This window comes from Primulina eburnea, chromosome 8 (assembly GCF_022965805.1).
Source record: "Primulina eburnea isolate SZY01 chromosome 8, ASM2296580v1, whole genome shotgun sequence".
Lineage (NCBI taxonomy): Eukaryota > Viridiplantae > Streptophyta > Magnoliopsida > Lamiales > Gesneriaceae > Primulina > Primulina eburnea.
The window spans coordinates 2,323,426-2,346,575 of record NC_133108.1 but is presented as its reverse complement, the minus strand read 5'-3'; the positions used below and the strand labels follow the sequence as shown (position 1 = coordinate 2,346,575).

Genomic DNA, 23,150 nt, shown 5'->3' with positions numbered 1-23,150 from the left:
ACAAAAATTTTTTTTTTTTTTAAAAAAAGAAAAAACCCAACGCTATTGCTGAAGTGTTGCACCAAATTTGGTGCAACAATGTAGCACTACTCTATTTTGGCGTCAAGAAAAGCTACTGGTTGGAGTAGATAACCTTGCACCAATAAATGGTGTTTTACACCATTTTGGTGCAAGGTTGGAGATGGCCTTAGAATAATGAAACATCATAAATTTACAAATCTTTCAAAAAATATAATTATAAATATTCTTTTTTCCTAAATGCATATAGAGTTTGTAGATATAAATTAAATAAAAGAGTGTTGGACTAAAAGGCCTATTGGGCTTGTATCAATTGAATGAGAAATTGGACAAATAATGCCCAATAGTTGGTAAGTGAGAAATGTCCCACATAAGAAAATAAACTTAGCAGTTGTGAGCTTATATTGAGTTGGACTTTATGGAGGTGTAACAATCAGGGGGTGCAAATAAATCATGAGCCCGATTTGCAGTGGAAAAAGGATTGACTTGCGTGTGCAAGCGTACGAGCGCGACCTGGGTGCGTCGAATGTCGGACCGATCAAGGCAAAATTTCCCACCACAGTTCACTTGGATTTTGCTATTTTTATTTTCGAAAATTTACATTATGGAAATTATGGAACATGACCTTTGGTATTTCAGCTGACCATTGGTAGTCCAAACTGAAATGACCTTTGGTGCTCCAGCTGCACTGACTTTTGATGCTCCAGCTGGGCTGACCTTTGGCCTTTCAGATGGCTGGTTGTTCCGTTGTATCCTGAGAAACAGACGTCCGAGTTCATCCTCGAAGTACATCCCGGAGGGGACGAATCTGTTTTAAGTACATTGTATTTCATACAGGCCTCGGTTTGCTTTATTTTAAGCATAGTCATACCTTTTCTTCGCAATACTAGTTCGTTGTTTTCTTGTACCTTTCTGTTTGTGCATATATATTGGATAACAAAGAGAACATTCAAAGATAATTCGTGCTTATTAAAAAATATTTAAAATTTAAAAAATTTATTAAAAAATTGTTAAAAATCCAAAAATTAATAAAAAATTAGTAAAATATAGAAACATTGTAAAAAAAAGAGTAATTCTCTTGTAAGACGGTCTCACGAATCTTTATCTTTGAGACGAGTCAACCTTACCGATATTCACAATAAAAAGTAATACTCTTAGCATAAAAAGTGATATTTTTTCATGGATGATCCAAATAAAATATCTGTCTCATAAAATATTACTCGTGAGACCGTCTCAGACTTTCACACAAGTTTTTGCCAAAAAAATATCCTTATTATGTATTTGTAATCATGTATAAAGAAATGATTCGTCCACTTTTTAATCGTATGTTTTTTTGTTTTTTAATTATGCATGATTTTTAATTAATTTTTTTAGTAAATCAGACACAGACATATACAACCTTCTATATTCATTTTGATGGAATACTTCTCATGCATGCTCGACCGATTGACCAAAATTGCGCATTGTAAAAAGGAGTAATTAGTCAATAAAAACAATATTAAAATTGTAATATAGATAAATAGAAAGAAATAAAAATACTATTATGTCTATAATTTTTATAATAATAGTTTTCGTTTAAATTTATATTGATGGCAAAAATCATGTACTTGACGAATACACAATAAAATCGTATGCTCTATTATTTATTGCAGTGGCATCTTTAATAAAACACAAAATGTAGTCCTCGAAACAGAACTATGCACTTACTTGTCATCTAATGAGTTAAGACTTTTAGTCTCGTGAGTTCGGAGAGATGCGTGTTTATTTATTGGTTTTGTCTCATATCTCTTATAAATCATTTTTACTTTTCCCACTGGTCTTATTATCAATAGAGATGGTATTACGGTATTACCCGTTAAGATTTTACGTCATTCTTTTACGGTCTACCTAATCAACCAAGTCAACATACACAATGTTATTAGCTTAACGTGCAAGAACTTTTAAGAGATCACTTATCTCAATATTTCTTTTACTCATGTAAATAAAAATAAGTTATCAAATAGGTGTACGAAGGCTTTGGAAGAGCAATTTTGGAATATGAAATGACTTTACCAAATAAATCTATTATTTGAATTCTCCCTTTATATATAGTATTATTGTAATAATAATAACAGAAAAAAAAAATTTGTATCGGTGATAACAGAGTTTTTGCCATATTACAAAATTTTCAAAAAAAAAATATTCATTAGTTTTGTGTATTCAAATACCGCATTAAATATTTGAAAACAAATAAAATATTAAATTTTTTCAATTTATTTTATAAAATTCAAATTTGAATTTGATGACACTTGATAATATAAATTACATTTAAGTATCTATATTAATTATATCATTTCATTTAATTTTGATTATGAATTTATAATTTATTTTACATTTTTATATTTAATTTCCACTAATATCTATCATATTGAATAAAATATAATTTTTATATAATATTATACTTTTCAACGTTTTAAAATAGTCATGAACTTCTATCTATAAATTATTATTATTATGATTATAAATCTCAATTAAAACTTCATAAAATATTTTTAGTATGTTCTGAAAAATAAAAAAAAAAATTAATCAAAATTTATTCATTTAATAAATGACAAAAAATTTAATTTTAAAAAAATATTTATTTGTTGTTTAAAATTTTGATAGATAAAATAATATATAATTATTTATATATATTTTTCTATATTTTTATTAATAACATTTCACTCAACCAAAATAAAAAATCGATTTAAAGACATAAGATTGTTTATTTTCATTTAAGCGTTATTTCAAGTTATATAAATATTTTTTACATACTAAAATTTTGTAATAATACTTAAATTATAAATATATTTATTATGTTATATCAATAATTTTAATAATTATTTAAATACTAATTCTTACTCATTTTAGTCATTAATTAATAACATAAAATAACAGAATTGCGAATTTGGTAAATTTGATGTGGCAATGTTGGGATGTGTTCCTCTCATATCGATCTAAAGTTATTCTCATTCGTCCGATTTCTCACTTTTAGGGATTGTCTTTCCATTCAATTTCAATTTATTTTATTTTATTTTACCTCACAATTCTGTTGTGGCAGTCTTTGTTATTATGCAAGTTTTGTCGAGATGGAGAATTTTTGTGATCCTCGAGGCCCCGATTGGTCAATCCTTCAGGACAGCAACAATGGCAAATCTTTTGACTACCCATTATGCTTCGTTCCATTCTACTGATGCTTGTTTCGAGAAATGGAAACAGAAGTTTAATGGTGTAAGTTCGGTCATAATTTTGTTCCTCCTTTGAGTTTATTTGTGTTTTTGCTATATTGGTTTTGCACGAATCAAAGAAAATATTGGGTATTGAGAAGGAATTGTGCATGCTACTAAGGTGGTGTAGAAGTTCTTAAACTTGACTGTAACTTAAAGTTTGCTACTTGGCTCTGGTATTGCAGTTGATTGATTATTATCAAGAAATGCAAATTTTTGTTTGGAATCTGGATGATTGTTTCTATTTATGTCATGAAAGTAACTTTGCGATCGTCATTACCTGTGCTAATAATATGGTTTTGGACTTTAGGAAAGGAAGTTTATTGTCAATGAAATGAGCGAGAATCGGTTATTAGATGAAGTTTTGAACTTTTGCTGTTTCTGCCATTCCTGAGTTCACTGACCTGATAACTGTTTAGAAAAAATAGTAACTAAGGTAGTGATGGACATCTTTTCTAATTATCAAATACGATATATTATGTAAGAATCTGAGATTTATTATGATTTATATTTTTAAATGACAAGAGGTTTTAAAATTTTGTCTTTCTTTGCATTGGATGTGATAATTTTGAGCGCTGGCCAATGGTGGAATCCGTTTGTATAGGTCTACAGGATTATGCTACTCAGTCCTAAAAATCATTGTACTGTCAGTTGTCAACTCATAAAACTTACATAAGGTTCATTATTATCCACATACCATCTAATTCAAAAACATTAGTTAGGGGGAACGTTTCTGAAGTTGATCTTGTAATCTTGATAGAATTTGTGATGCCTTGGTTATATTTGTGCTCGATAGTTATGTTGGTTCTTTGAGTCTGTTGCATTAGTTTATTTTTATGCGTGAATTTTGACAATTTGAAGTGTATTGCAGGATGTAGGAAGCAATCAGCAACCATCAAAGGTAGAGAAACTAGCATAACTTTTTAGAGTTTGATTGTTCCATCTTTATCATAGTATTACAGAACTGTGATTTTTAGCTTATGGTTATTAAACAGCCATAACTAAACTCTGCTAATAAGTTAAACCCATTTGAGGCACTTATATAATTCAACTTTCAAGGCCCTCTTCTTGCACTCTTCTCTATGTTGCGCCCTTTCTAAAACCTCTTGATTGGAATTAATTTTGCAATAATTTCTTAACTAAGGAATCCAAATTTGTTAATGTACATGTAAACCCCTAGTACATGTTTTTCTTTTATGTTTCTCAAATTTTATTCAGATGATTCAAAACTATTTAGGTTGTAGGTGTAAGGGGTTTCGTAAATGGCGCGTCCTTGTCTTGTCTATGCTTGCATTTGGCTCCTCCTAAGGCTTTGAGAACTTTAATTGTCTAAGTGCTCCATTTGTTTTTGCAACTTTAGTTCGGAAACCATTTGAGAGAACAAAAGGTATCCATTAAACTTTATTAGCTTCCTTTCTCCCAATTCCCAATGTTCAGGATGTGGGTTTCCTTTAACAATCCACGCTCTTTAAAGACAAATTTCTTAACCTAGGACAAAGTTTTCTTTGTACTTACAACCTCGACCTACTCCTTCAGCATGCTTCATCTGTCTATATAATAAGCAGAATCCTGAAATTATGAGTTACCAATATGTGGGTGTTATGTAATTTCCAAAAAGAATGTGTTTTTGGGTCATTTGTTTTTCATGTTACTGAATTTCTTTTGAACTGTGGCTCTTTCATTATGTACGTACCAATGTGTGGATGCTATGTAATTCTAAAAAGAAGGTTTTTCTGGGTAAATTATTCTTCATTTTGCTAATTTTTTGGAAGTTCTTTCAGGATTATATAAGTTATGCAGTTCGGCAGAAGCGTGCTGACACGAAGAAAGCTCTTAAAAATCTACTCTTCAATGGGGGCTGCTCAACATCGAAGCCCGAGGTATTCATTTGGCCTGTTTTACATATGTTTTCTGTGGTTGACATCCAGCGTAGCATTTTACTTTCTCTTTTGCTATATCTATACACAATTTCATGTTTTTATACATGGATGTAATACATCAAATATGTATCAACTATCAATGGTTATGTGATTTATTTTCTATGTGATTTTAATAAGAACCAAGCAGCATATTATGAACAAACAATTCTTCTTGTTTATCAACTCTTGTCCCCATTATATCTCTTTCTTTGGGGTATCCCAAATTGAAGTCAACCATCAAAACAGTTTACTGATTTTTCAGTGCACTTGTAAATTGGGATCTGATTTAAGCGTCCAAAACTGCTCTGATGTTTTCTGGGCAACATGAAATAAGAAGTTGTAGATATCCATTCACTTTCTATTCAACATAAAGCTTGTGGTTGAAGAGTCACAGCTGTCATAGTTGAAGTGTTAGAGTATTCAAATCATGACATTAAAATGACTTGAATTGTGCAGTTCTGAAGTCTCATATTTCTGGCCAAGTAATTTGATCAAGGGGATTTAATATGGCCCCATGGTATGAACAAGAATGAGTAAAAAAATTGTTTAAAAAGTGATTAGGCACACCTAAATTAAAATCCATATGCTGCATGTGCTCATGGTTCATCTTAGATAAAATACTTGAAATTGAAAAAATTAGAATGTAGGTTTTTGATGATCTTAAACTTAACTTTTTCTTGACATTGGATTCCCTAGTTTCATATAATGTCTTCGCTGTGCAAATTTTTGTTGAACTATTTAATGTTTTTATGATTTCTTAAAAGCTTTCCTATGTGAAAGTTGAATATATCTCGTGCCCAGCAATTGTTTTTGTTGCCAGTCGTTCCTATCAATGGACAGCTTTTTTGTTTTTTACCCTGACTTCCTTGCATTGAAAGAATTTGGTTCGTGTCTCATTGTGTAGAAGCCTTTTTCGAAGATCGAAGCGGACTACGGGGACCGGTTAAACAAGAAATCTCGAATAAGGCCTGCTTGCCAAGCTCGGAGAGCTCACCACAAGAAGATAAAACGTTAGTTTATTTTCAATCTTGTATGGCTGAGTTTTTGTGATAGTTTCTCTTTGATCATGGATATGATCGTTCTTCTCAAATGCCTCTGCACTGTATCAGATCACCGATTTAGCACTTCTGCACTTGTCATATTATTTATCCTTGTGAATCACATGGAAGGGTCACCGACTTAAGGTTTTTTTTCTAGGACGTCAATGGAAGCAAAATTTGTTGATACTAGAACATAGTCCTATCTGTGCAAATGGATTAGTTGACTATTCTGGTTAAGGGGTCTGGCCCGATTTCTTAGCCCTGGCGAACTCAACGAAGTGAGAACATGTATTGAATTTGTGTCCAAACATCATTGACCATTGTTGATTTACTTTCCAACTGCAGGTTTCCATTTAAAATTATGAGAGTCCAGGATTTTGTTCTCGTAAAGTTATATTGATGTACATTCTTATGGGGGATATATTTTTTTATTGTGATTATGATAATTCTGGAGAACTGTCTGATTTCCTTTTCCTATAGATGGCCCTCCATGTGACTGTTTACTCTTTAACAGAATCCTTCTTCCGACTCCTATACTTGCTATCCTAAAATAATTCACAATAGCTATTGTTCTGCTATAAGCTTACAAATGTTTTTGGTGCAGTCTAATTAGGTATTGTTTGATGTGTCCAGGAGCATATGTAGTGAGTTGGACAATACCTTTTTTTTTTTTTTTCAGGAAAGCATCGGAGAGAGAATTTCCTTGACGATTTTGATGAATACCCTGAGAGAATATTTGAAGCTACCTTTGGGAAAAGATGCTTCGAGTGGACCTTCAAACCCTGGGAGATGCGATTTGATTGGAGAGAAACTTTGGACTGGAGTAAGAGCTCATACCAAGAACATGGTGGGAAGAGTAAAATAGAATCTGATGACGAGTCTTTCATCGTCGGAAGTTATGCTGATAGGAGTATTCTTGGCTTACCAACAGCTGGCGCATTGAAAATTGAGGATGTCAAGTCTGCGTAAGTACTTAAATTACAAAGGATGGCAATGCTTGTAGATTCTGTTATTATTGATGTTAAACCACCAGAATTGTGGTTCATGCAGTTTTCACCGGTCAGCTTTGAAGTGGCACCCCGACAAGCATCAAGGCCCTTCACAGGTCGGCTTTTATCTTCATCTTCTATGTTATCACTAAAAAAGTTAAACCTTTATTTTTCGTAGTGTGTTGCCATGGTAATTCATTTACTAATATACCTCCATCCTCATGTCTTGACCATCTCATTAAATTTGAGCCAATCCATGTAAATGAACGTTATTTTGTTCCACCTTTTTGTTTGCTGAAAGATGGAATGCATATGCAAATGATCTCGTGAATATGCAAATTGACTGGGAATTTGCGTTCCTATGGGTCTGCATCCGCTAGTTCTATAGAAAGTAAGTTTCAAAAACTGATCAGAGTTGGATAAGCCATTAGGTTGCAGGTCTCCGAACTCTGTAAGAAATCAAGATCAATTTAGGCTGTATCCGTTAGTTTGGAAATGAATTCTTTAGGACTCAAAGCTCAAAAATTGTAGACAATAGGTGGTGATTTTGTGCCACGTCGAGTATGAGCACTTGGAAAATTCACGGAAGTTTTTGAGTCCGAGTTCTACTGATTTGGTTAGTGGCTCATCTGTACAATCATTGTTTCAAACATGGGAAGATCATTGAACGGATTTTGTTTCCTGGTGAATCTTTTGGGCTAATGCATGTTGTGGATTTTGCAGGCAGATGCAGAAGAGAGATTCAAAAATTGTGCCAACGCATACAAATCACTGTGCAATGCACTCGCAACGGCTTAATCTTTTCTTTCATTTCAGCTAAATTATTCAGATCCCCTATTAGGCTATATGTATAATACGATTACACATTGTTTTTAGATTATCAAATTGCCTCAAATACACTTTAATTTCAATAATATATTTGTGGTAGTTTTGTTGTAATATCACAAGCATGTAAATAAATGGTAGCATTTCAGTTAAAGTAACAATGGCATGATGAACCTATCAAAGTTTTGGATGATAAAAATTATATAGAGCTCTAACATTAATGATTAAATTTACTCATTACAAAGTAATTAAAGTTTAAAGTTAAATTAGTCTAGCGAATACCACAATTACAATACACTCGCACTAAAAACAAAGAAGAAGAACAGAGGATGAAACCATGAATCCGTAGATGAAGACCAAGTAGCCGAAATGCAGAGCCCGATTCCTCTTAACAGTTTAAAATCAGTTGAGAAGTAAACACTAAAAACTATTTGTTTAATCAATTGAGAAGTAAATGCAGAGCCCAATTCCTCCTAATTTAAGATTTTAAAACCGGATCAATGGAGATTAATAAATAGTATTTTCTTATATCAGTCGAAAAGTAAACGCAGCCTATATGTAAAATTGAAGGATCATTTGTCTCGTCAATATCCGAAAAATAGCTTGGATTTTTTTATTTGATCTCCACATGCGGTGAACATTATTCTTTTTTCTAAATAAAAGGATTAATCAATCTGTCTTGGTCCGAAATAAAATAATCTCCCTTCCACATATAAGAGTAAACCCCAAAATCATTAGATCTCGTGAATCTCTCATACTTTCATAAAATTTGACATATAGTTTGCATTATATATAGAAGAAATCCAGATGTAGCATAGCACACTCAATAACAACTAACAAACGCATTGGTCATTTCCTCGGAATCCACCAACGTAGTGTTATATTTTAAGGCACGGTTCTTTCACACAGAAATAATAAAGCAACTGCACAATCAAAATATTAGATTCATTCGAAGACAAGACCAATAATTCAAATTTAAACGTAGGTGTCGATCAACGATTTTCTCATCTCATCAACAAGTGCACTAGGCTGAGCTTCTCTCAACTTGAATACGCTCTCGATAACAGATAACTCCGTAGCAGTTGTGTCTGATCCACAGAATGCTGTCCAGTCATTCACAGTCAACCCAGCAGCAATCACTTCACTGCCACGATTCACGGTTCCAGCCACCAACGGAACCTGAAGAAGGGTTGAAAGTTCATCCAAATCCTCGATGGATGTGTGAGGATGGACCTGTTATGAAAATCATGCGAGTCAAGGACACATTGCAACGAGTATGATAATGGCCAAAACTTTTGACTTTGAGATGTTTTAGTTTTATGGAAGTTGAAGCCATACCAAGCCACCTCGATTGGAAAATGCACAGAAACTGCCCACGAGTATATTGCCAGCAATTGTCTGTCTGAAAACTTCTACACCGAGAACATCAGCAATCATCTCCTCAGTTTCCTGAAAAAAATTGGACATCAATATTTCCCCTGCTTTTGATTAAATATTATTCAGGTTCATCCCAGAATGTTGCGGTAAAAATTGGCATCACAATTCACAAGGTGAGACAATGGAATTTGGAACTTTTGATGGCTCAGTAAAAAATTTCCAGGCCTTTATTGCTGAAAATGGAACTCGTGTTTTCTTAGAATAAAAGATATAAGAAGTTTTTGCTACCATCCCAAAAATATGTCAAAAGTAAAAAACCTACAAATTTGTTGATCAAGACGAGCATAATAGTTTGTAGATTTTCCACTTTAAATTTCTTTTGGTTCTCTTCTATAAATCACAATTGGAAGTGAAAATATATCCTAAGGCCTAAGCCAACCAAACGAAGACCACTATTAAGTTCAAAAGAAAAGTTTCTAGCAGGAAAAAAAACATAGCTGTTTTTGAGAAAGAAATTCAAGAAGGATAGAATAGTAACAGTATATTTATTTGCAAAGGAGAATATCCTTCACTAACCCAAAAGTTCAACCTTTCAAAGACCAGAAAATGAAGCCAAAAATTAAACAAAAATATGCATTCACCTCCTGGACTACTGTTATGATATTATATTGAAAGCAAGAACTTTAGAGGCTGTCAATTTCTAGAATTATCATGATCAAAACAATTGCTTCTACAAGTTGCAGGTGAATTAGAACTAGGAAAATAAGTTTACTTTGTCAAGATCAGGATGCGTGAGAGCAACATGGTCATTGCATGAAATGCAGTTCCCTAAAGCAGATAATCTCTCATCGATGCGCTGAACAACAACTGAATCCGGTAAACTGTTCCTCAAGTGTTGTAGTTCTATCATACCAGGAGACCGAAATATCAAAATCAGATCCAGTGCGCGGTCAAACAGTAAAAAAACCACAACTATACAGATAAAGAGTCATTGTCATGAGATATCGCTAACAAAACTATGACCACCATCAAAGAATACGGATGCATCAACAGGTTTAAGATGAAGTCTAGAGACTTTGGGCCATATGAATGAAGATACAAATTTCGATTCCAATAGTGTAACTGTAGTTACTAACCCACTGCTTAGCGTACCAAGAGAAAATTTAACGTGATACAGAAAACAATGAAAAGATTTCAGGAACCGGTGGATCTCAGTTTCGTTTTACCATCTTGTATCATGTAGGCTAAGTATTATTCCTATTTGACACCAAGATAATATCTAAGATTCCCATAATTTAGGACTGGGTTCATAGAGCAAGAATCCTTCAAGATAAGTATGTAAATTCAGAATATGCTCATGTCTCAGCAATTATGTAAAACAAGTTTGTCATACGAAGATATAAACAATTGATAATAGGAAAAAAAATGAAGATCTTCTTAATCCCAATAATCAATGATAGAGCTAACTCTCGTTGATGAAAATTAGGCATAGGCCAAACTTCTTAAGCATTTAGTAAAATTAATAGATTTTACATGAGTGACGGGTTCACCTTGATCAGTAGTATTGTGAGGCAAGAGCAATCCATTTTTATTTCCTGCCAAAGGTATATATGAGAAGGGGAGGATAGAAAAAATTGTCAGCCATTAACATTAGGATGACTGAACTCAAAGAAGAAGCATAAATAAACACCACCACCAAAATCAGATTACATTATACTCACTGATACTGCAAATTATACAGAACACAAGACTCACCAGCACATAGCCGTCCGATTATCCTAGTGCCTGCAATCGAGGTCTTAACCACCGGAATTACGTCAGCCAATTCGGCCTCAAAAATGCTGCCACCAAACAAGAATCACAGATAAAGTGGAATGCCTCATAACTACGAGCAAAAAACAGACCCAGACAATAAAAATTCGGGTGCAATGGGAACAATACCTGTAGAAGTTCTCAGAACCACCAATAGCGACAAGGCAGTATGCATTGGTCAGCTTGGAAAACACACCAATCTCGCAGTTATTCTCGTATTGCAATCCTGCCCAAAGATCAAATAAACTTCGGAATTCCTTCCTAGCATAAATTGATTAAAAAAAAACTATTAATCATGCACACATGCGTGCTTATCTGCGAATACTTACTCGTCGCCATGGCGAATGGATACGGCACCGAACAAGGACGACTGCAATCAGATCTACAGAGTTGAGACTACCGTAAACAATCGAAGCTTCAAAATCGATCAAAGTTACCGAAATCAGACGTAAATCCTTGGTGGTCTATGCAGAAAACTGCGTACTTGAGTTGAATAAACTAAGCAAAAATGGAATCAAATTAGGGTTTATACCTCCGGCGCTTGTTGTCTTCGGAAAAAAACACCTCTGTGTGGATACATTTATGGCTGTGAACCGATGCTTGATAGATACGTAAAGTCGATGAAATAAATCATTTTTTTTAATCATACATATCGAAATATTTTTTGTTTGTGTTATAATTTTTGTATAAAAAATATAGAAATTAGGATAAAATTAAACAAATGTTAAAATAGTTTTTTATAATATTTTTTATGATATCGACGATGATACGATAATTTAAAATTTCAAAAATATAGATAAAAATAAAAAATATACTTCATTAAAATATATTATATCAAAAATTACTAAAATATTTTTTTTATGATATTTTTATTAAATGGAAAAAAAATGATACCAATGATACAATTAAATATGAGAAATTAATGATAGGAACATCTTTTAACTAATGAATTAGTCTATCATATATTATTATTACAAATTATATTTAATCTCTCGTTATTTTCTATAATTATAATTTTTTTTTATTTAATGATATTACTATTATTTAAATACAAATCAAATTAATTTTAAAAAGGCCAAATGGGGTGTGTTAACATTTATGATTTCTATTACTTGGGCTGTCTGCCCTGTCTGAATGGATCTCCAGTCACAAAATGTAGTTAGCGGGCTGGGCTTGAAAAGCAATACAGCATTCTAAATGGACTTTTGTAATGGCCCATTATGTATCAGGAATGTTTGCTGTTTGTGTTTTGATTTGAATGGAATGGAATGGAGTGTCCAATAAATAATCCAACATCAAATTGCAAGCCATACCTCAGTAGGCTATCTACAGAAAACCCCAGAGCCATTTCAATTTCATGAAGCTTTTTTTCTATTGAATTGATTCATTTATCTAATTTGATTTGATGGGGGCATAGGCTGGTAGGATGTTGCAGGACGTAGACTAAACACTTGTCGTTTTAACAAAATTATAATTAAGAAAAACACTGCAACTCAAATCTTGTTAAACTGTGGATTATTCGATTTTTTTAACTAGTTGAGACAATTATTGCATCCCACTACATGTATAATTTACATATAATTTTTGTCTTTAGAAAGTGGCAATGTTTAAACAAATGTTCAAATTCTTTTTTTAATTAACTTTATTATCTTTCTCTACTTTCGGTGAGAAATGAAAGCAAGTGAGGCTATACAATACATTGACAATGACGCTGACACGCATTACGGTTTTTCCCCCATTGAAATTGTCTAAATTTTCTTAGCCGGCAAGGCTTTTAATCATTCACAACAACACAAATTGGGGGAAAAAATTATTTAGTCTTATTTAGCTCTCCAGTTTAGGCTTAAGCGTCACCTGAATGAGATATTAGCATTATAATAACAAAAAATATATATGTGAAAAGTCACTAATGGCATGTATGATCAGTTCGACATAATTATAAATTTTGTATTTGAGTTTAATGAATAGAAAAAAAAAGACAAAGAAAATTAGACCTAACAAGAACATTCAAATATGTGTCTTAAAAGTTATGATGAAAGTTTCCGAGCAGCAAGGGAGGCGATGAGATGCCTAAATAGGACGCCTCAGTGCCATTCATGCCTTGGGAATATCCAAGGTGGTAGGCTCGGTGCCTCTCTTGTGCCGTAGAATTTCCAGGGCAACCGGAGAGGCGCTCATGTGCCCTAGAATTTTTCACGATAGAGAGTGAGTGCTTAGGTATCAGGCGACGTTGTTTGACAAATGTTACGAGTTTTCATATCCAAAAGATATCTTTTGATCACAATTTTTAGATTTGTGAGTTATATATATCAGCTCATCTTAATGAATTAACTGGAGAGACAACATAACATAAATTGTGAGAGAATCAATCAAAGGAAGAACATTTTACATTCTTTATAAACTTCTACTTTCTTCTCAAAAGAAAGTTTGCTTCATTTTATGATTATGAAACTTGTGATTTGTTATGCTCCTATCATAAGTTGGAAGTTGATGTATCTTTAGTAAAGTTTTCAATTTTGATTGAGTAAAATCATAACATAACTTTACAGATCTGTAGTAAAAAACTTTGGATGAAAATCAATCATATAGCTTGTCAAGATGAATGAGCCAAAAAGATTTAAAATAAAGTTTTCATATTGGCAACTCAACTTTGTTGATTGGATATCATAATATCTTTGTTCATGTTATGAAAACTTGTGCTAGCACTTGAAATCATTCTCTGCTCATTCATAGGACGAAGAATGTTGTTGCATACATATGTATTGAGGTTAAATTGCACTTTTAATGGTTCATTTTCTTATAAAAAGAGGAGTACAGTAGGATACTTTAAAAATGATACCACTTTGTAAGTGTGTGGATGTGTCACTTCAAAGAAATGTTTTTGAAGCAAAGATGTACTTCATGGTCAAAAAGAGACTAAAAAAAAATGACAGGGAAGCCATCTTGTAGATACTTTTGTCTGGAAGCAAAGATGTATTTCATGGCCAAATCGTCAAGAATTTCATCTTTGCAGTGCGTCAACACGAGAACATCACCAGATCCATTAATAAGCATAACTATAAAGAATAAATGAAATTTTCCTTTCAAAAAAATGAGAAGAACAAATTAATTATGTTTTTTTTTAAAAGTAAATCATGCATAAAATGAGAAAAATTTATTTAACATCCCCCTTTTAGAAAAGAAATGATCGTGGAACAAACCATGGTCCAGATTTAGACAAAGGCAACTTCACATGCAACCCCACGTTTTGAACTTCACAGTTAGGCTGTCATTTAGATGTATTTTTTTTTAAAAAAAAAAAAAAAAAAAAGCAGTAGCAATAGAAAAAAGTGCAATTCAATCTCTTTTGTGATTTTTTATGCATTATTTATGATAAACTCCAAGCCATCTGATCCCTTCCTGTCTGTCACGGGCCACAGTTGGCAAATGTTTCCTTTTCTTTTGTCTTTCAAAAAGAAAAATCAACCAGATGCTAATTGAAGTTTCATCAATTCGAGACAAGATTTTTAGTAAAGCTTCTTCCAGCGTAAAACAAAGACATATTTTCCGAAATTAAATTACGAAAATCATATGATTCACGTCTGATTTTTATTTTCCAAATTAAATATTTTATACCAGTTATTTTTATAATATTAAAATACGATGGTTTAAGACTAATTTAACCTAATTAGAATAATATATATAACACTAAACGTGCCTGGATAGAAAGCTGAATTAAAAAATTAGTTGGATATATGTAAATTATGCTCAATCGAAAAAGAAATCCAATATCAGACTTTGATTTCCAAGATCACCTTGTATTCACAAACATCAATAACTATCGACTAAAGTGCGGACGCCGAGATGACAAGGTAGCTTGTCCGTTAGCATGTAGGGTTTACAAGAGAATGGAGGGTTCAAATTGACACACAATCCTGTCCTAATATGATTTTAAATGTGTATGTACTAAGGGAATCTTTTTTTAAGAGGAATGGAATTTGAGCCTCAAGTGAAAAAGACAAGCTGACCTTGTCATCATGCATGCTAAGCCTTGTCATCACACATAGCCAAAGCGACTTCGAATTAAATCATATACATGATTCAGATAGGTACACAGCATTTGCCGGTGGATTATATAATATATATTATTTCTAACCACAAGTGATAGGGGCAAGATTTTAAATATAAATGCATATTCTGTAAAACTGACATTCAGGAAGTACCCATACAACAAATATTAACATAAAAGTTCCCGAGATGGGGCTTCAAAAATATAAAATACAGGAAAGGAAAAGACGAGAAACATTACAAGCACTCTCAAACTACAAATGAACTGATAAACGACCCAAGATCGATATAAATCAAGGTGCAGAAATGACGGTACATTCTCATCATCGATAAAATAACAAGAACAAGAACGAGAACTGGAGGAGTTTGATGTATATCGATACATCATATTCAAAGTATCTCATGGTACAACGCCAATTTAAGAGTCTCCACATAAACCAAACTGAGTTTTCCTTGAGAAATAACACAAAAATCCAACTGACGATGAAACTCACCATGAATGAGTATCATCAGCTTAGAAGCATTTTCTGTGGACAATAGACGGACCAGACTCATCATATTCGCTCTTGGAAATCCACATCTGTATCAACACAAATAAATATGTCAGTTACGATTCACATATTATTTTTCTGAATGTTCAAGAGTAATTTGAAAAGGAGTTAACCTGCTGGAAGGTGCTAAGGGATGCAAGAATGGACCCTCCAATCCAGACACTGTACTTCCTCTCTGGTGGTGCCACAACCTTGATCTTCATGCTGCTGGGAGCCAATGCCGTGATCTCTTTGCTCATACGATCGGCAATACCAGGGAACATGGTGGAACCACCACTGAGCACGATATTACCATAAAGATCCTTTCTAATATCAACATCACATTTCATGATAGAGTTGTATGTCGTCTCGTGAATACCAGCAGATTCCATTCCTATCAAAGATGGCTGGAAGAGGACTTCCGGGCAACGGAATCTCTCAGCCCCGATAGTTATAACCTGCCCATCCGGCAGCTCGTAGTTCTTCTCAATGGAAGAGCTGCTCTTGGCGGTTTCATGTTCTTGTTCATAGTCGAGAGCCACATACGCAAGTTTCTCCTTTATGTCACGGACAATTTCCCGTTCTGCTGAGGTGGTAAACATGTAACCTCTCTCAGTGAGGATTTTCATGAGATAATCGGTAAGGTCACGACCAGCAAGGTCCAGACGAAGGATGGCATGGGGAAGAGCATACCCTTCATAGATTGGTACGGTGTGACTCACACCATCACCAGAGTCCAGCACAATACCTGCTCGAAAAAATAAATTAATAAAAACCACATTACAACATCCAAATATTTGAAAGCACACAAGATTTGAGTTCCAGAACTTATACCCACCAGTTGTACGACCACTGGCATACAGTGAAAGAACAGCCTGGATAGCAACATACATAGCAGGAACATTAAAAGTTTCAAACATTATTTGCGTCATCTTCTCCCTGTTGGCCTTGGGGTTGAGAGGTGCCTCAGTTAGAAGTACAGGATGCTCCTCAGGTGCCACACGAAGTTCATTATAAAACGTATGATGCCATATCTTCTCCATATCATCCCAATTGCTGACAATACCATGCTCAATGGGATATTTCAAGGTCAAGATACCTCTTTTGGACTGAGCTTCATCACCCACATAGGCATCCTTTTGTCCCATCCCGACCATGACTCCAGTGTGTCTGGGTCGACCCACGATACTTGGAAACACTGCCCTAGGAGCATCATCACCAGCAAATCCAGCCTGGCATAAAACACAAACCAGAGATCAAACTTATTTCAGAGTGGTTCTGGAAAACAAAAGCTTCCATAGCAATTCAGATGACATACGAACCTTCACCATTCCAGTTCCATTATCGCAGACGAGGGGCTGAATATCCTCAGCATCAGTCATTTTCTATGACTGTAAAAGTACCAAGATAGAATTATTAAATCACAAGAAATCAGAGGTAAACAATGTAGCACATGCTGTTTGACACTCATCCAGGCTCACAGGTCCAGGAGTTTTGAAAAGAAAAGGTAAAATAATCACACACAAAAACCGAAATCCGGGTAAAAAAATTTAACAAAATGAAGATTGATATATTAGAAAAAAACCTTGTATTTGAGGAATCCTAGAGAACATAAATTTAAAAAAAATGTACTCTTCGTGTTTTGATTATTCAAATTAAAATTCTAAATTGTAGAAATAATAAAGTGCCTATTTGACGATTCAAATAAATAGATGTGAATCTATTTATAAAATAATAATAAACACTCTTTTACGAATAATACGCAGTTGACATCTCAACAAGAAGATGCAGAGAAATCTCGTGATTAGGCAAAATTTTAAAAAATAACAAGTCAATACAAATTATTTAAAACCATCAGGACATTCAATTAAGCACTCACGTATAAAGCATACATCAAGTATCAACTCTATCCACTTCTGTTCAGAAGCATCAATCAGACGAGATCATTTCTACGAAAACAAGTAAGAAAAAGCATCGAAATAAATTCAGATCTATAAGAAGAAAAACAGATCAATAAAAGCTATGATGGTGTAAACGTCAGATCGGAGTCGAGCGCAACAAATTTCTTTAAAATCACCAAGTCAAATAAGTTAAAAGTAGATCTGCACACAACTCAAATCCAGATCTCATAGTCATGCTTCACAACAAGCAAAATCGAGTCATAAAATCAACCGATCGAACAGAATTTTGAATAAGCATCCACCTACTAATACGAAAACAACAGGAAACCAAGCAAAAATAACAACCTTTAATAAAAGAGTTGTTTCGATGAGACGAACGATTGGGTCTTCCGCCGCCTCTCCTCAATTGGAACGCAGAAGAGGAAATGAAGGCAGGAATCGATTAAGGTATGGGGTTAGAGGCCTCTCTTTATATACAAGCTTGAGTGGTGAAGTTTCTCTGCGATTTTTTATTTTTTTTAATCCTATTTTTTAGTGAACCGAAACTTTCAAATTTTTTCCACTTCATAAAATTAAAAAATTTCTATAATAATAATAATAATAAAATAGTTTAAAAAACTAGAGAGAAGAAAAAAGAAAGAGTATATTTTTTTTAGACGATTTCACGAATTTTTATCTGTGAAACGAGTCAATCATATCTATATTCACAATAAAAAATAATATTTTTAGCATGAAAAAATATATTTTTTCATGGATTACCTAAATAAAAGATTTGTTTCACAAAATACGACACCGTTCATACAAATTTTTGCCAAAAAGAAGAAGAGAGTGACATGTGTGTGCAGGTGGCAGGTGCTGGTGATTATTATGCCATGACTCTATGAGTACTCTGAAATTACATGTTTAACCTCAATACAAGCAAAAGTAATTATGTGTGTATTAAATTAATTATATTATTTTAAAAATAATAATAATAATAGTTTTATAACAAAAATAAAAAATTCCTTGCAGTTAAGGGGAAATTTGAATGCAGAGGCACGTGCAATAAATGTCGTGTGTTGTTGTAATAATGAAGAGGCTAGGCCGGCTGGTGGCATAAAATCGAATAACTCCCTCTAAATTATCAAGTTAATTATTATTCTTTAAAATTCCGAGTAAGAATAGTTTCAACAATACTATTAGTTGTCCACCTTAACTCCTACAGATTTGCGTCGTGTAACCGCCAGCAGCAGAGATTCTAACTTTCCTTGGCCCAATTGATTTACAGCCTCATTATGTTAATAAAATTTTAGAAAATATTTCATGGTATTTTAAAAAAATAGTCTTTGTGAGACGGTTTCACGAATATTTATTTGTAACCCTATCGATATTCACAATAAAAATTAATACTCTTAGGCATAGTTTGGTACATGAGATACTGAAGAGATTGATAAATAATCCTCATTATCTCATGTTTGGTATATTTTTAAAAAGCTCATGATAATATCATGGGCTCTTGATAAATAATTATTTAGAAGGATAAAACATCTCTTCTATTAGGTGTGATAATTTTTATTTAAAGATAAAATACACTACAAATGACTTAATTATCCTCAATTTATAAATGATTTTTATAAATCTATGCTAGTAGGTAGAAATTAAAATCAAATAAATATTTTTATTTATTTTTATATATTATGTAATATGATAATTCGAGATAATTATATAAATAATTTTTATAAATCTTTATAAAATTATTAGTATCACCTGATTAACATTAAAAATTGATATTTGATTTAACTCACAAAATCAAGGGCTCAATTATCATATTATATAATATAAAAATTAGGTAAAAATAAATAATTCATATATGCAAGCAATATTCGGCGTATGAACAAATAAAAAATATGAACTCAAGTAACAACTTTGAAATTATAAAATTTATTATGATAAGGTTAATTTTGTCATTATAATCTAATATATAAATTTAATCACTCTTATTAAAATCATACCAAATATTAAATATAATATCCTACATCTTATTTATCCTTAACTTTTCCTTATATTATATATTACATACTTATCCTATCATATGTACCAAACTATGCCTTAGCATAAAAAGTAAAAAAAAATTATGGATGACCCAAGAAATATGTCCAATAATAACTACAACAGTCTGGCCCGAACGATACTCTTAAGCCCAAGAAGGCCACGATGACAATGGTTAGGCTTGGGCTGGAACAAAAAATCAATGTATATATGTCGGGCCCAAATGCCCATCCAAGTTTCGTTTATTTTTCTATGTAGATATTGTTTTGGAGTTGAAAATAAGTATTTTTTGAACTCGCAATCGTTATCTTTTTATATGTACTGAATAAACATTTAAATTAATTTAGTAACCTCAAAACTATGGTAACTGGATAAATTGCACTGGCCAAGTCTTGTGCATCATGATCGCTCAAAAAAATGTTAATGGAAGAATCGAACTTATGATCATTGGTCAAATATTGTTCACCTAATCTATCAGCTCTGTGTGTGTGATAGTTACATATGTAGATATTGATTTGGAGTTGAAAATATTTTATATATAAATAAAATTGACCTTTTGTTTCATCGTACACAACTTTTATCGTCTATACTTTAAGTCATATATAACAAGTGGATGTGGTGCATTCCCTCTCAGATTCCATTAATCCCCGGGGCCATTTGATTCAACGTCTCTCTTATCTCTCGAATTAATTCCCTTACGTCGTATGTTTAAAATTAAGATTAAAATTAGCTTTGTTTAATAAATTATATTACTCCGACCCCGCAATTAAGTTCGTTCCCAGATCAATTTGAATTAATGATTTAGGGAGAGAGTGGATGAATTTGAGGGGGAAAATTGTCGTATTTTCGAAAATGGAATGAACTCTCCAACTCTTTTTTGATTTGGCTAGCTAAATGCGTTGATCACTTGATTGTATTTGTCACATTCCAAGTTCGGGCTCACGCCCGCGTCTGCGTGATTGTACAATGGGTCATATAGCAACTACTTTGTATTAATTTTAGTTTTATGAAGATGATTAACTCAAGTTGCTATAGAAGTTCATTGTATGTCATTATAAACTCATTTTAAATCTTTAATTTTATCATGGAAACAAGAGGTATTTGCTTAATATTGGCCGTGAAAATATTAGTGGAGTTATCTTTTGTGGGATTTATTGTTGCTATTCATACTTTGAAGAGTGCGTCGACTCATTATTAATGAAAAGAAACCTGCATAGAAATTTGCCTCAGGTGTTGACGTAAGCTATCTCTCTTTTTCCAATAGCAATTGCACAAAAAAAGAGTTGTTTTTAAACAAGAATATTTATTTATAGTTAACTTTAAATTAGCATTAAGTGAATGTTTGGTGTGATTGGATAACTTTTTATAATCTTGATGGTTTTTTTTTTTTAAAAAAATGTTCTAAAGATAATACAGATATTGCGCATGTTTGCTTTGTTGTTCTCAGTAAAGCATGTTACTGAAGCTGAAACAAAAACCGACCCCATGTACAATTTCAAGATTTGGACAAATTATTTTCCCTATTAATCAACCAAGAGCAAAACATTTTTGGCCACTTAATTACTTTCCATCTACAATATTTTTACAATGTCTACGTTTGGTTAGTAATTTCTTACCAAACCTTCCGCTTGTAGAGGCTCAATCGTCGCCATTACAACTTCTTGCTGGGGCGTTTCTGGTGCCGACGACGTACCAGCTGCGGACTGATCACTACATCCAACAACAATTTTATGACAAGTTTCGTTGAGGCAATACCTACAGGTAGGGCACGATGAGTGTGAATTCAGCCACTTATCGATACATCGAATGTGGAATCCGTGGTTGCATACAGGGAGAACACGGACACGTTCTCCGACAGCGAAATCTGATAGGCAAATGGCGCACTCCGTGTCCGACCCTGGCAATTTGAGATCACTTGTGTAACTCATTGTAGGGAACGTTTTGAGTTCCTGTTTCTTGACACCGGTGTTAGCCAACGGCGTGCTCGTGTTGCTATCGGAAGACGGTAAGTTCGAGCATCTTAGTGCGCATCTTATGATTGAATTTAGGCCGAGTGAGCAAATTAAGGCACACAATAGGACTGACAAAACCATGACAACATTTCCATCTATGGTGTTGTTTTCTCTATTTTTCGATGACGATTCGATAATAGTTGGTGGCGGAGAGTAGTATAATGAGGGGAGTGATGATAATTTTCTAGAGTAGAGATTTTGCAAGGAATCTTGAATTGTGGGAGTTGGAAAGTAGGAGACTGAAGTGGACATTGAAGCCATTAGTTTCTTGGGGTTATGGGTTTTTAGTTTGGTTGTTGGATATTTTTATCTTGGAGATGGTTGCATTTGTGGGAATTTATAGGCCAAAAAAAGTAAGACGGCCAGTCAACATTACAAATCGACTCACACACACACCTGTAATACCTTCTGCGTTCATTTATTTCTTCAACTTATCTAAATAGGTTACCTTAAACTAGATGTCTCAACCAGATCTGAGAAAAAATATCGAATTTTCGATATAACGAGATTATCATATCGTAAAAAAACCGAAGATTTCGGTATAAATCGGAATAACGAAATACTGAAACAAAATGTAAAAATATATTAAAAAAAATTAAACAATAAATTAATACAATTTTAAAAATATAAAGTTTTTTCGGTATAAAACAGTATATATCGATATCGTACAAAAATATAAGTATGCCGAACAATTTCGGTATAATCGGTATATGTTTATTATATGTACTGAAATTTTCGATATACCGACTACATAAATAATTTAATACCGTAATTTTTGCATAATACAATACGGTATACCAACCCTAGTCTCAACCAGTAATTGCAAATGACGGTTTTCAAAAGCCCATTTTCTTGAAACCAAGTATTCCGCCTCACGTAATTTTTTTTAAGATAGAATTATACATATTAATAATTAGACAGGTAATCGATTTGCTCATATATTACATTATCCGTTGGAGCTAGTTATAATAATGGATTATATAGTTAACAATCATCGTGTTTAAATATATATGTTGGTAAAAATTTGTGTACGACGGTCTCACGGTTCGTATTTTGTGAGACAAATTTTTATTTAGATCATTCATAAAAAAATATATCACTTTTTATTGTGAATATCGGTAGAGTTGACCCGTCTCACAGATAAAGATTCGTGAGACCGTCTCACAAAAGACCTACTCATACATGTTAGCTAGACAAGATGATGTCGGGAATCGAAATCCCAAGGAGGGACGGGCCAAAGATATTTTATTTCTCAAGGAAACTATTTTGGTCATCTAATTTGTTCAATTTTGGTTTTAATTGTATGGATATTTTTAATTTGACAATCAGAATTTTTCATCGAGAGTGCTCATATGACACTACACACATTAAAATCATATCAGAACCACGTAGGTGTCACATAGATAC

At 33.1% G+C, this 23,150-nt stretch overlaps 4 protein-coding genes across 5 annotated transcripts; 1 reads left to right on the top strand and 3 right to left on the bottom strand.

Annotated features, from left to right (window-relative positions):
- Positions 1-2,947: 2,947 nt before the first annotated feature.
- On the top strand, positions 2,948-8,150 carry LOC140838351 (uncharacterized). Its single transcript, XM_073204579.1, has 7 exons — positions 2,948-3,267; positions 4,135-4,164; positions 5,045-5,143; positions 6,087-6,192; positions 6,902-7,187; positions 7,273-7,327; positions 7,935-8,150. Exons 1-7 carry the CDS (start codon positions 3,109-3,111, stop codon positions 8,007-8,009), a joined length of 810 nt encoding a protein of 269 aa, XP_073060680.1. The 5' UTR covers positions 2,948-3,108; the 3' UTR covers positions 8,010-8,150.
- A 625-nt stretch (positions 8,151-8,775) lies between these two features.
- On the bottom strand, positions 8,776-11,850 carry LOC140838350 (eukaryotic translation initiation factor 6-2). Of its 2 annotated transcripts, XM_073204578.1 has the most exons (8): positions 11,758-11,850; positions 11,555-11,640; positions 11,355-11,451; positions 11,169-11,254; positions 10,964-11,008; positions 10,186-10,316; positions 9,375-9,485; positions 8,776-9,269 (listed from the first exon to the last, which is right to left on the bottom strand). In XM_073204578.1, exons 2-8 carry the CDS (start codon positions 11,562-11,564, stop codon positions 9,012-9,014), a joined length of 738 nt encoding a protein of 245 aa, XP_073060679.1. In that variant the 5' UTR covers positions 11,565-11,640; positions 11,758-11,850; the 3' UTR covers positions 8,776-9,011. The 2 variants fall into 2 exon arrangements, with proteins under 2 accessions (XP_073060679.1, XP_073060678.1); XM_073204577.1 differs by having other exon boundaries at positions 11,555-11,760.
- Positions 11,851-15,424: 3,574 nt separating this feature from the next.
- LOC140838349 (actin-7-like) lies at positions 15,425-18,197 on the bottom strand. The gene is made up of 5 exons (XM_073204576.1): positions 18,049-18,197; positions 17,125-17,193; positions 16,641-17,034; positions 15,937-16,550; positions 15,425-15,852 (listed from the first exon to the last, which is right to left on the bottom strand). The coding sequence occupies exons 2-5, from the start codon at positions 17,182-17,184 to the stop codon at positions 15,787-15,789; spliced, it is 1,134 nt and encodes a 377-aa protein (XP_073060677.1). The 5' UTR covers positions 17,185-17,193; positions 18,049-18,197; the 3' UTR covers positions 15,425-15,786.
- A 2,969-nt stretch (positions 18,198-21,166) lies between these two features.
- Positions 21,167-22,068, bottom strand: LOC140837672 (RING-H2 finger protein ATL78-like). Its single transcript, XM_073203785.1, has one exon. The coding sequence runs from the start codon at positions 22,002-22,004 to the stop codon at positions 21,333-21,335; it is 672 nt and encodes a 223-aa protein (XP_073059886.1). The 5' UTR covers positions 22,005-22,068; the 3' UTR covers positions 21,167-21,332.
- Positions 22,069-23,150: the final 1,082 nt, after the last annotated feature.